This window comes from Chionomys nivalis, chromosome 2 (genome assembly GCF_950005125.1).
Source record: "Chionomys nivalis chromosome 2, mChiNiv1.1, whole genome shotgun sequence".
NCBI classification, from domain to species: domain Eukaryota; kingdom Metazoa; phylum Chordata; class Mammalia; order Rodentia; family Cricetidae; genus Chionomys; species Chionomys nivalis.
The window spans coordinates 76,695,683-76,707,850 of record NC_080087.1 but is presented as its reverse complement, the minus strand read 5'-3'; the positions used below and the strand labels follow the sequence as shown (position 1 = coordinate 76,707,850).

The 12,168-nt window shown below is 39.7% G+C and overlaps 1 protein-coding gene across 1 annotated transcript in view; it reads left to right on the top strand.

Annotated features, from left to right (window-relative positions):
• The window catches only part of LOC130868763 (pregnancy-specific glycoprotein 22-like), a 163,508-nt gene that overhangs the window by 86,473 nt on the left and 64,867 nt on the right, over positions 1–12,168 (top strand). Inside the window, exon 5 of the mRNA XM_057760825.1 lies at positions 11,013–11,372. Coding sequence (XP_057616808.1) covers positions 11,013–11,372 — 360 coding nt within the window. The remainder of the gene's footprint in view (positions 1–11,012; positions 11,373–12,168) is intronic.

The window sequence follows — 12,168 nt, the reverse complement described above, 5'->3', positions numbered from 1 at the left end:
GAGTCATGACTTCTGTTAGTTCTTTCATTTCTCTCTTATGTTTCTGTCTGGCAGAACTGTCCATTGGTCAAAGTGCAGTGTTGAAGTCTCCTACAAGTAGTGTGTAGGGTTTGACATATGATTTAAGCTGTAGTAATGTTTATTTTTACATATGTGAATGCTCTTATATTTGGGGCATAGAATTTCAAACAGCCAACATAAAATTTGAGACTTTGTCTTGATATATTTTTCCTGTGATGAGTATGAAATTTTAGTCTGTTTTGTTAGATATTAGAATAGCTACACTTGCTTGTTTCTTAGGTATATTTGATTGGAATATCTTGACCCAATCATTTACTCTGAGATAATGCTTTACTTTGAGGTTGAGGTATGTTTCTTGTATGCAGCAGAAAGATGGATCCTGTTTTCATATCCATTATGTTAATCTGTGTCTTTTTATAGGTAAATTGAGTTTATTTATATTATGATATATTAGTGACCAGTAATTGTTTATTCCTTTTATTTTTTTGATGGTTGTTTTTGTGTGTTTTTCTTCTTTTGGGTTTGCTAGTGTGAGGTATGAGGTGTGGGGTTGATTATTACCTGTGGTTCTGTAGATGCAGCTAATTTCCTTGGGTTGGAGTTTTCCTTCTAGTACTTTCTGTAATGCTGGATTTGTAAATAGGTAATGTTTAAATCTGGTTTTGTCATGGAACGTCTTGTTTTCTCCATGTATGGTGACTGAAAGCTTTGCTGGGTATAGTAGTCTGGGCTAGGATCTGTGATCTCTTAGTGTCTATAGCATACCTGACCAAGAATTTCTGGCTTTCAGAGTTTCTAAAAGAAGTCAGGTGTATTTCTAATGTGTCTGTCTTTATATGTTCCTTAGTTTTTTCTTTGAAACTCTTAATATTCTCTCATTATTCTGTATGATTAGTGTTTTGATTATTATATGGCAAGGGGACTTTCTTTTCTGGTCCAGTCTATTTGGTGTTTTGTGAGCTTCTTGTACCTTCATTGGCTTATCCTTCTTTAGGTTGGTAAAGTTTTCTTCTATGAATTTGTTGAATATATTTTATGTGCCTTTGAGTTGGACTTCTTATATCTCTATTATTCTTTTTTAAATTACTTTTTATTAAATTTTTTTAATTAAAAATTTCAGCCTCCTCCCTGCCTCCCTTTTCCCTCCCCCTCCCTCTACTCCCCATGCCCCATTCCTGTCCTCCTCCTTCTCCAGTCCAAAGAGCAGTCAGGGTTACCTGCTCTGTGGGAAGTCCGAGGTCCTCCTCCCTACATCCAGGTCTAGGAAAGTGAGCATACAAACCGGCTAGACTCCCACAAAGCCAGTATATGCAGTAGTGTCAAAACGCAGTGCCATTGTCCTTGGCTTCTCAGCAGCCCTTATTGTCCACCATATTCAGTGAGTCTGGTTTTATCTCATGCATTTTCAGTCCCAGTCCAGCTGGCCTTGGTGATCTCCTAATAGATCAGCCCCACCATCTCAGTGGGTAGGTGCCCCCCTCACGGTCTTGACTTCCTTGCTCATGTTCTCCCTCCTTCTGTTCCTCATTTGGACCTTGGGAGCTCAGTCCAGTGTTCCAATGTGGGTCTCTGTCTCTATCTCCATCCATCGTCTGATGAAGGTTCTATGGTGATATGCAAGATATTCATTAATATGGCTATAGGATCGGGCCATTTCAGGCTCTCTCTCTTCAGCTGCCCAAAGACCTAGTTGAGTACATCTCTCTGAACCCCTGGGAACCCCTCTAGAGTCAAGGCTCCCTTAATTAAAATATATACTTCCCTGCTCCCATATCCATCCATCCATTATCCCAACCATCCCATTCCCCCAAGTTCTCCCTATCCTCCCCTTCTCACTTTTCTCTCTTCATCTCCCCTTTCCCCCACCCCAACCCACCCCACCCCCTGGTTCCCAATTTTTTCCCCAGCAATCTTGACTACCTCCAATATCCAGTAGGATAACTATATGTTTTTCCTTGGGTTCATTTTCTTATTTAGCTTCTCTAGGATCGCGAATTATACGCTCAATGTCCTATATTTATGGCTAAAAACCAATTATGAGTGAGTACATCCCATGTTCATCTTTTTAGGTCTGGCTTACCTCACTCAGGATAGTGTTTTCTATTTCTATCCATTTGCATGCAAAATTAAAGAAGTCATTGTTTTTTACCACTGTGTAGTACTCTAATATGTATATATTCCACACTTTCTTCATCCATTATTCCGTAGAAGGGCATCTAGGATGTTTCCAGGTTCTGGCTATTACAAATAATACTGCTATGAACATAGTTGAACAAATACTTTTGTAGTATGATAGGGCATCTCTTGGGTATGATAGGGTAGGATGATCCCAAATTTCCTGAGAAAACACCACATTGCTTTACATAGTGGTTGCACAAGTTTGCATTCCCACCAGCAATGGATGAGTGTACCCCTTACTCCACATCCTCTCCAGCAAAGGTTATCATTGGTGTTTTTCATTTTAGCCATTCTGACAGGTATAAGATGGTATCTCAAAGTTGTTTTGATTTGCATTTCCCTTATCGCTAAGGAGGTTGAGCATGACCTTAAGTGTCTTTTGGCCATTTGAACTTCTTCTGTTGAGAAATGTCTGTTCAGTTCAGTGCCCCATTTTTTAATTGGGTTAATTAACATTTTAAAGTCTAGCTTCTTGAGTTCTTTATATATTTTGGAGATCAGACCTTTGTCTGTTGTGGGCTTGGTGAAGATCTTCTCCCAGTCAGTGGGTTCCCTTTTGTCTTAGTGACAGTGTCCTTTGCTTTACAGAAGCTTCTCATTTACAGGAGATCCCATTTATTCAATGTTGCCCTTAATGTCTGTGCTGCTGGGGTTATATGTAGGAAGTGGTTTCCTGTGTCCATATGTTGTAGCATACTTCCCACTTTGTCTTCTCTTCAGATTCAGTATTTTCAGACTGATATTGAGGTCTTTAATCCATTTGGACTTGAGTTTTGTACATGGTGATAGATATGGTTCTATTTTCATTCTTCTACAGCTTGACAATCAGTTCTGCCAGCACCATTTGTTGAAGATGCTCTCTTTCTTCCATGATATATTTTTAGTTCCTTTGTCAAAAATCAGGTGTTCATATGTTTGTGGGTTAAAATCAGGGTCTTCTACTCGATTCCATTGATCGACTTCTCTGTTTTTATGCCAATACCAAGCCCTTTTCAATAATGAAGCTCTGTAATAGAGTTTGAAGTCAGGGATGGTAATGCCTCCAGACGTTCCTTTACTGTATAAGATTGTTTTGGCTATCCTGGGTTTTTTATTTTTCCATATAAAGTTAATTATTGTCCTCTCAAGGTCTGCGAAGAATTTTGATGGGATTTTGATGGGATTGCATTGAATCTATAGAATGCTTTTGGGAGAATTGCCATTTTTACTATGTTGATTCTCTTAATCCAAGAGCAAGGAAGATCCTTCCATTTTCTGGTATCCTCTTCAATTTCTTTCTTCAAAGACTTAAAGTTCTTGTCAAATAGATCTTTTACTTCCTTTGTCAGAGTTACCCCAAGAAATTTTATGCTATTTGTGGTTATCATGAAAGGTGATGCTTCTCTGAATTCCTTCTCTGCATCCTTATCCTTAGTGTATAGGAGGGCAACTGAGTTTTTGGAATTGATCTTGTATCCTGCCACATCACTAAAGGAGTTTATCAGCTGTAGGAGTTCTTTGGTGGAGTTTTTGGGGTCGCTTATGTATACTATCATATCATCTGCAAATAATGACAGTTTAACTTCTTCCTTTCCAATTTGAATCCCCTTGATCTCCTTATGTTGTCTTATTGCTATCGCTAGAACTTCAAGCACTATATTGATGAGGTATTGAGAGAGTGGACAGCCTTGTCGTGTTCCTGATTTTAGTGAGATGGATTTGTGATTTCTCCATTTAATTTGATGTTAGCTGTCAGCTTGCTGTAAATAGCTTTTATTGTATTTAGATATGACCCTTGTATCTCTACTCTCTCCAAGACCTTTATCATAAAGAGATGTTGAATTTTGTCAAATGCTTTTTCAGCATCTAATGAAATGATCATTTTTTTTCTTTCAGTTTATTTATATGATGGATTACATTGATAGATAGAACCAGCCCTGCATCTCTGGGATGAAGCCTACTTGATCATAATGGATAATTTTTCTAATGTGTTCTTGTGTTCAGTTTGCCAGTATTTTTTTGAGAATTTTTGCGTCGATGTTCATGAGTGAGATAGATCTGTAATTTCTTTCTTGGTTGGGTCTTTGTGTGGTTTTGCTATCAGAGTAACTGTTGCTTCATAAAAGGAATTTGGCAATGCCTCTTCTATTTCTATATTGTGAAATATATTAAGGAGTATACGTATTAGGTCTTCTTGGAAGTTCTGGTAGAATTCTGCATTGAAACCATCTGGTCCTGGACTCTTTTTGGAAGGGAGATTTTTGATAACAGTTTCTAATTCTTCGCGAATAACACATCTATTTAGATTGTTCACCTGGTCTTGGTTTAACTTTGGTATATGGTACTTATCTAAAAAAATGTCCATTTCTTTTGCATTTTCCAGTTTTGTGGCATACTGGCTTTTGTAGTAAGATCTAAAGATTCTCTGAATTTCCTCTGTGTCTGTTGTTATGTCCCCCCTTTCATTTCTGATCTTATTAATTTGCGTGTTCTCTGTCTGCCGTTTGATTAGTTTGGATAGAGGTTTGTCGATCTTGTGGATTTTCTCCAGGAACCAGGTTTTTGTTTCATTGATTCTTTGGATTGTTTTCTGTGTTTCTATTTTGTTGATTTCACCCCTCAGTTTGATTATTTACAGTCCTCTACTCCTCCTGGGTGAGTCTGCTTCTTTTTTTTCTAGAGCTTTCAGGTGGGCTGTTAAGTCTCCCATGTGTGCTTTCTTCATTTTCTTTAAGTGGGCACTTAGTGCTATGAACTTTCCTCTTAGCACTGCTTTCATCGTGTCCCATAGGTTTGAGTATGTTGTTTCTTTATTTTCATTAAATTCATGGAAGACTTTAATTTCTTTCTTTATTTCTTCCTTGACCCAGGTGTTGTTCAGCAGTTGACTGTTTAGTTTCCATGAGTTTGTTGGCTTTCTAGGGGTAGCCTCATTGTTGAATTCTAACTTTAATCCATGGTGATCCGATAAAACACATGTGGTCACTAAAATTTTTTTATATCTTTGGAGGTTTGCTTTGTTACCGAGTATGTGGCCAATTTTCGAGAAGGTTCCGTGAGCTTCAGCGAAGAAGGTATATTCTTTCCTATTTGGGTGGAATGTCCTATAGATGTCTGTTAAGTCCTTTTGCTTGATTACCTCCATTAATTCTCTTATTTCTCTATTAGTTTTCTCTCTGATTGACCTGTCCATTGGTGAGAGAGGTGTGTTGAAGTCTCCTAATATTAGTGTGTGAGGTTTGATGTCTGCCTTGAGTTCTAGTAATGTTTCTTTTACATAAGTGTGTGCTTTATATTAGGGGCATAGATATTCAGGATTGAGACTTCATCTTGATGAATTGTTCCTGTCATGAATATAAAATGACTATCTCTATCTTTTCTGATTGATTTTAGTTTGAAGTCAGATTTGTTAGAAATTAGTATGGCCACACCTGCTTGTTTCTTAGGTCCGTTTGCTTGAAAAACCTTTTCCCAACCCTTTACTCTGAGTAGATGTCTATCTTTGTGGTTGAGGTGTGTTTCTTGTAAACAGCAGAATTTTGGATCCTGTTTTCGTATCCAATCTCTTAGCCTGTGCCTTTTTCTAGGTGAATTGAGTTCATTGATATTAAGTGATATTAATGACCAAGGGTTATTGACTCCGGTTGTTATTTTTTGGTAGTATAGTTTGTGTGTTCCCCTTCTTTGAGTTTTGCTGGTAAAGGGTCGCTAGTTGTCCGAGTTATTATAGGCAGTGTTGGCAATGTTGGTTTCCTTGAGTTGTGATTTTCCCTCTGTTACTTTCTGTAAGGCTGGGTTTGTGGCTACGTATTGTTTAAATTTGTTCGTATCCTGGAATATTTTGTTTTTTCCATTGATAGTGAACGATAGCTTGGCTGGGTATAGTAGTCTGGGCTTGCACCCATGGTCTCTTAGTTTCTGCAGTACTTCTATCCAGGACCTTCTGGCTTTCATGGTTTCCATAGAGAAGTCCAGTGTAAGTCTGATAGGTTTACCTTTATAAGTAACTTGACCTTTTTCCTTTGCAGCTCTTAATATTCTTTCTTTAATCTGTATGTTTTGTGTTTTGATTATTATATGGCAAAGGGATGTTTTTTTTAATCCAGTCTATTTGGTGTTCTGTATGCTTCTTGAACCTTCATAGGAATATCTTTCTTTAGGTTGAAAAAGTTTTCTTCTATAATTTTGTTGAATATATTTTCTGGCCTTTTGAGTTGTACTTCTTCTCCTCCTTCTGTCCCTATTATTCTTAGGTTTGGTCTTTTCATAGTGTCCCAGGTTTCCTAGATGTGTTGTGTTAAGGATTTGTTGGATTTAACATTTTCTTTGACTGAGGAATCTAATTCCTCTATTTTATCTTCAACTCCTGATATTCTCTCTTCCATCTTTTGTAATCTATTGGTTATGCTTCTATCTGTAATTTCTGTTCAGTTTCTCAGATTTTCTATTTCCATAATTCTCTCTTTTGTTTTCTTCTTTTCCTCTATTTCAGCTTACAAGTCTCAAACTGTTTGAGCTATTTGTTTTAACTGTTTGATTATTTTTTCCTTTGGTTTCTTCAAGAGATTTATTAATTTCTTCCAATTTTTGTTTGTCCTTTTCTCTATTTCTTTTTTAAAATTTATTTATTTATTAAAATATTCCACCTCCTCCCCTCCTCCCATTACTCTCTGGCTCCTCCTCCCTCTCCAGTCCTAAGAGAAGTCAGGGTGCACTGCTCTGTGGGAAGTCCAAGGCCCTCTCCACTCCATCCATGTCTAGGAAGGTGTGCATCAAAACAAACTAGGCTCCAAAAAAGCCAGTACATGCAGTTGAATCAAAACCCAGTGTCATTATCATTGGCTTCTCAGTCAGCCCTCATTGTCAGCCACATTCAGAGAGTCGGGTCTGGTCACATGCTCATTCAGTCTCAGTCCAGTGGGCCTGGGTGAGCTCCCATTAGATCAGATACACCATCTCAGTGGGTGGACACACCCCTTGCAGTCCTGACTTCATTGCTCATGTTCTCCCTCCTTCTGCTTTTCATCTGGACATTGGGAGCACAGTCCAGAACTCCAATGTGGGTCTCTGTCTCTATCTCCATCCATTGCCAAAAGAAGTTTCTATGGTGATATGCAAGATAGTCATCAGTGTGTCTATGGGAGAAGGCCAGTTCAGGCACCTTTTCCCCTGTTGCCCAAGGGCCTAGTTGGGACATCCCCATGGACACCTGGGAAGCCCTCTAGAGTCAAGTCTCTTGCCAACCCTAAAATGGCTCCCTTAATTAAGATGTCTTCTTCCCTGCTCCCATATCCACCCTTCCTCCATCTCAACCATCCCATTCCCCCAAGCTCTCCCCAATCCTCCACTTCTCCCTTCCCTCTCCTCATCTCCCCTTCCTCCCACTCAGCCCCACCCCTGTGCTCACAACTTTTGCCCGGCAATCTTATCTACTTCCCACATCCAGGAGGATAAATATATGTTTTTTTTAGGTTCACCTTATTATTTAGGTTCTCTAGGATCATGAACTATAGGCTCAATGTCCTTTGTTTATGGCTAGAATCCACTAATGAGTGAGTACATACCATATTCATCTTTATGGGTCTGGGTTATCTCACTCAGTAAAGTGTTTTCTATTTCCATCCATTTGCATGCAAAATTCACGAAGTCATTGATTTTTACCACTGAGTAGAACTCTAAAGTGTATATGTGCCACACCCTCTTTATCCATTCTTCCATTGAGGGGCACCTAGGTTGTTTCCAGGTTCTGGCTATTACAAATAGTGCTGCTATGAACATATAGCATTGGGCATCTCTTGGGTATATTCCCAAGAGTGGAATTGCTGATTCCTGAGGTAAGTTGACTCCCAGTTTCCTTACAAACTGCCACACTGATTTCCAAAGTGATTGCACAAGTTTGCACTCCCACCAACAATGGCTGAGTGTTCCCCTTACTACACATTCTCTCCAGCATAGGTTATCATTGGTGTTTTTGATTTTAGCCATTCTGACAGGAGTAAGATGGTACCTTTAAATTGCTTTGATTTGCATTTCCCTGATTGCTAAGGAAGTTGAACATGATCTTAAGTATCTTTTGGTCATTTGCACTTCTTCTGTTGAGAATTCTTGTTCAGTTCAGTACCCCATTTTTTATTTGTGTTATTCAGAATTTTAATGTCTAGTTTCTTTAGTTCTTTATATATTTTGGAGATCAGACCTTTGTCTGATGCGGGGTTGGTGAAAATTTTCTCCCATTCATTAGGTTGCCTTTTTGTCTTAATGGCAATGTCCTTTGCTTTACAGAAGCTTCTCAGTTTCAGGAGGTTCCATTTATTGATTGTTGCTCTTATTGTGTGTGCTACTGGGGTTATACATAGGAATTGGTCTCCTGTGCCCATGTGTTGCAGACTACTTCCCACTTTCTCTTCTATCAGGTTAAGTGTGGTTAGATTAATATTGAGGTCTTTAATCCATTTGGACTTGAGTTTTGTACATGGTGATAGATATGGATCTATTTTCATTCTTCTACAGGTTGACATCCAGTTATGCCAGCACCATTTGTTGAAGATGCTTTCTTTCTTCCATTGTATACTTTTAGCTCCTTTGTTGAAAATCAGGTATTCATAGGTTTGTGGGTTAATATCCGGGTCTTTGATTCAATTCCATTGGTCAATGTCTCTGTTTTTATGCCAATACCAAGCTGTTTTCATTACTGTAGCTCTGTAATAGAGTTTGAAGTCAGGGATGGTAATGACTCCAGAGGTTCCTTTATTGTATAGAATTGTTTTGGCTATCATGGGTTCTTTTGTTTTTCCATATAAAATTTTGTTGGGATTTTGATGGGTATTGCATTGAATCTTTTTGTAGAATTGCCATTTTTACTGTGTTGATCCTCCCGATCCAAGAGCATGGGAGATCCTTCCATTTTCTGGTATCCTCTTCAATTTCTTTCTTCAAAGCCTTAACGTTCTTATCAAATATATCTTTCACTTCCTTGGTTAGAGTTACCCTAGAGATACTTTATGATATTTGTGGCTATCGTGAAAGGTGATGTTTCTCTGATTTCCCTCTCTGCTTCTTTGTGTATAGCAGGGCTACTGATTTTTTGGAGTTGATCTTGTATCCTGCCACATTACTAAAGGTGTTTATCAACTCTAAGACTTCTTTGGTAAAGTTTTTGGAGTCGCTTATACACTATCATATCATCTGCAAATAACAAAAGTTTGACTTCTTCTTTTCCTATTTGAATCTCCTTGATCTCCTTATGTTTTCTTATTGCTATTGCTAGAACTTCAAGCACTATATTGAAAAGGTATGGAGAGAATGGACAGATTGTTTTTTCTTCCTGATTTTAGTGGAATGGCTTTGAGTTTCTCTCCATTTAATTTGATATTAGCTGTCGGCTTGCTGTATATTGCTTTTATTATATTTAGGCCTGAACCTTGTCTTCCTAATCTCTCCAAGACCTTTATTATAAAGTGGTGTTGAATTTTTAATTTTTAATTTCCTCTTTAAGGGTTACTAGCATCTTTATAAAGTTATATTGAAGGTTATTTTCTCCTGCTTCTTTTCAGTTAGGATGTTCAGTTCTCCCTGTTGCAGGACCACTAGGTTCTGTACCCTATTGGTCTTGATGTTGAATGGTCTTACACTGCTGTCTGCCCATCTTTTCCTTTAGTGGCTACATATGGAGCATGTGCATCAGGGAGTCCCTTCTCCTCTATTTGGTGAAGGCAGGGCCTGTGGCTTAGGTGGTTGTTCTTCCTCTGGGTGCAGGCAGGTCTATGCCTCCAGTAGATGCTGATAAGACTCTGGGGTTCTTCTCCATGTGCAGTCTGAGTGAAGCCTCTTGTGGTCACAGCTGTGGTATAGATGGTGGTAGCAGATGTGTGGAGGCTGCCCCAGCATGGTTGGCAGAATGGGATGTTCCTCCCTTGGCAAGGGCCTAGAGATCTGAGCCTTCCAAGCAGGAACCCAGACACTTAACTCTCTGGGGGCAGTCTGGGTGAAGGTTGCATGGGTTACAGATGCTTTAGGGGATGGTGTCCAGTGTGTGGAGGCTGCTTGGGGTCCCTGGGACTTGGTGGGTGGGAGTGGGGGAATGGGGTGTTTCTCTCCAGGGAAGGCCTACAGAGTTGAAGAGTTGAATCTTTTTTTTTTTTTTTTTACAGAATGCCGTGTTTGTATTACTGAGACTACATATTTTTTTCTTCACATTGTATTTTCTTAAACTTTAACACAGTAAGAAAACAGATACCATGTAAATCAACAAACTTAATTTTACTAACATCATGACCCTTAAATCTTTTAAGCTGAGACCAGATGCTTATTTCTCCAGGAAAGTATCTATACAAGCCTTTTAAGAAGCTAAGCCTGTCTTGAAGATCAGACTACTCCTAGCCCACACACAACCCCAGACCTAAGGGTCACTTGCTAATATAACAAGTACATCTATTAGGTGAAGTCAAAGAATGAGTGTTGCCTCAAAGGAAACTGAAGGAAAAAGCCATAGAAACTGAAAGTTTCAGGCCTGTTGAGTTCAATGGAGGCATCATATCTCACCTAGTGTACACAAGTGTTTGCAGTATCCGACTGAGGGCAGTGAGGTAGCAGTCAAGTAGACACCCATGGGGACAGTTCAATAGAGGTGAAATGATACTTTCAAGGGTACTTTTGGAAAGGAGGAGTTTTGAAAAGTTAAGGTCATGTTTCTGGCCTTCATTACATGGAATAGACCCTCAAACGTGTGCGATTCTAAGCTGAGTGATGAATCCATCTGCTCAGTCTGGAGGTTACCATCTTTCCATCAAGCACAGTGATCTCCATGTGATGTCTTTTTCTCTCTTCCCTCCCAGGTTCCCTTTCTGCATTCTGCAATGCTCTCACTCCTTCCCGACTCATGATCCAACCAGTGCCTCGGTATGTAGCTGAAGGTGAAGACGTACTTCTCCAAGTTCATAATCTTCCAGAAGAAGCACAAGTAATTTCCTGGCTCAAATCAAACGATGGGAGCCCAGCCCGTAAATTTATAGTATACAACAGAACCAAGCCTTCTATCTCCTGGGGGCCTGCAAAGAGAATAAGAGGGAAGGTGTACAAAACTGGATCCCTGCTGCTCCAGGATATCATTGAGACTGATGCAGGGATGTACACACTGGAAGTTTTAAACAAAGATTCCAAAATTGAAAGAGCAAACGTGGAGTTTTATTTAAAGAGTAAGTGACTCTCTATGGCCTCCGACTGCTGGGTGTGGTTCATCTTACTTCATACACCTACCTGCCAGGACTGGGCTGTGCCGTCTCTCTCCCCCACTATTGTGTCCCCCTGCTGGGATATGGGTACTCACTGCAGGGCACACTTTAGGTATACAAACTGTAATAGATTATAACTGCTCACCTGTCTTTACCTGCAGTGAGGAGGACCTGTTCTGCATAAACTCAGCTCCAGTGCACAGCTTCAGTGCAGAGTCTTGGAGTCTTCACCATTCATTGTCCCCAGAAAGACTCTGTGGGAGTCAGGCAGTCCCTGAGTGATGAAGGCATGGTGTCTTCACAGAGACCACCAGGAAGCTATAACTACAAAGCTTTGTCCCTGGCTGAAATCAAGATGACATTGGGGAGCTTTTTGCAACTGTTTTCTTTGAATTCCTGTCAGCAATGATAGGAACATGGCTTTGTTGATTGTTAAAGTCATGGCACTGACTACCCATAAAGTGTAGAACCAGCTGTGTACTGCCATGGCAGCTTCAGTTGGGTAGGTCACCTGTGCATCTCCTTCTTCTAATGCTCAGTTGGCAGGTGTCTGGGCCATTAGCCTATTGTTCTGATGGGCTTATGAGTCTTCACAGGAAGGGCAAGGCATGAAGGAAAGAAAGAGAGGAGGCAGCTACTTCAGATTCCTCCTTCACCTCAGGAGTGTAGGCAAGGGAATTGTCTTCTGCAGGTAAATAGTAACAGATACTGATGATGTCAGCATCTCCCCCATCCCAAGGTGAGGCCATTGCTCATAACT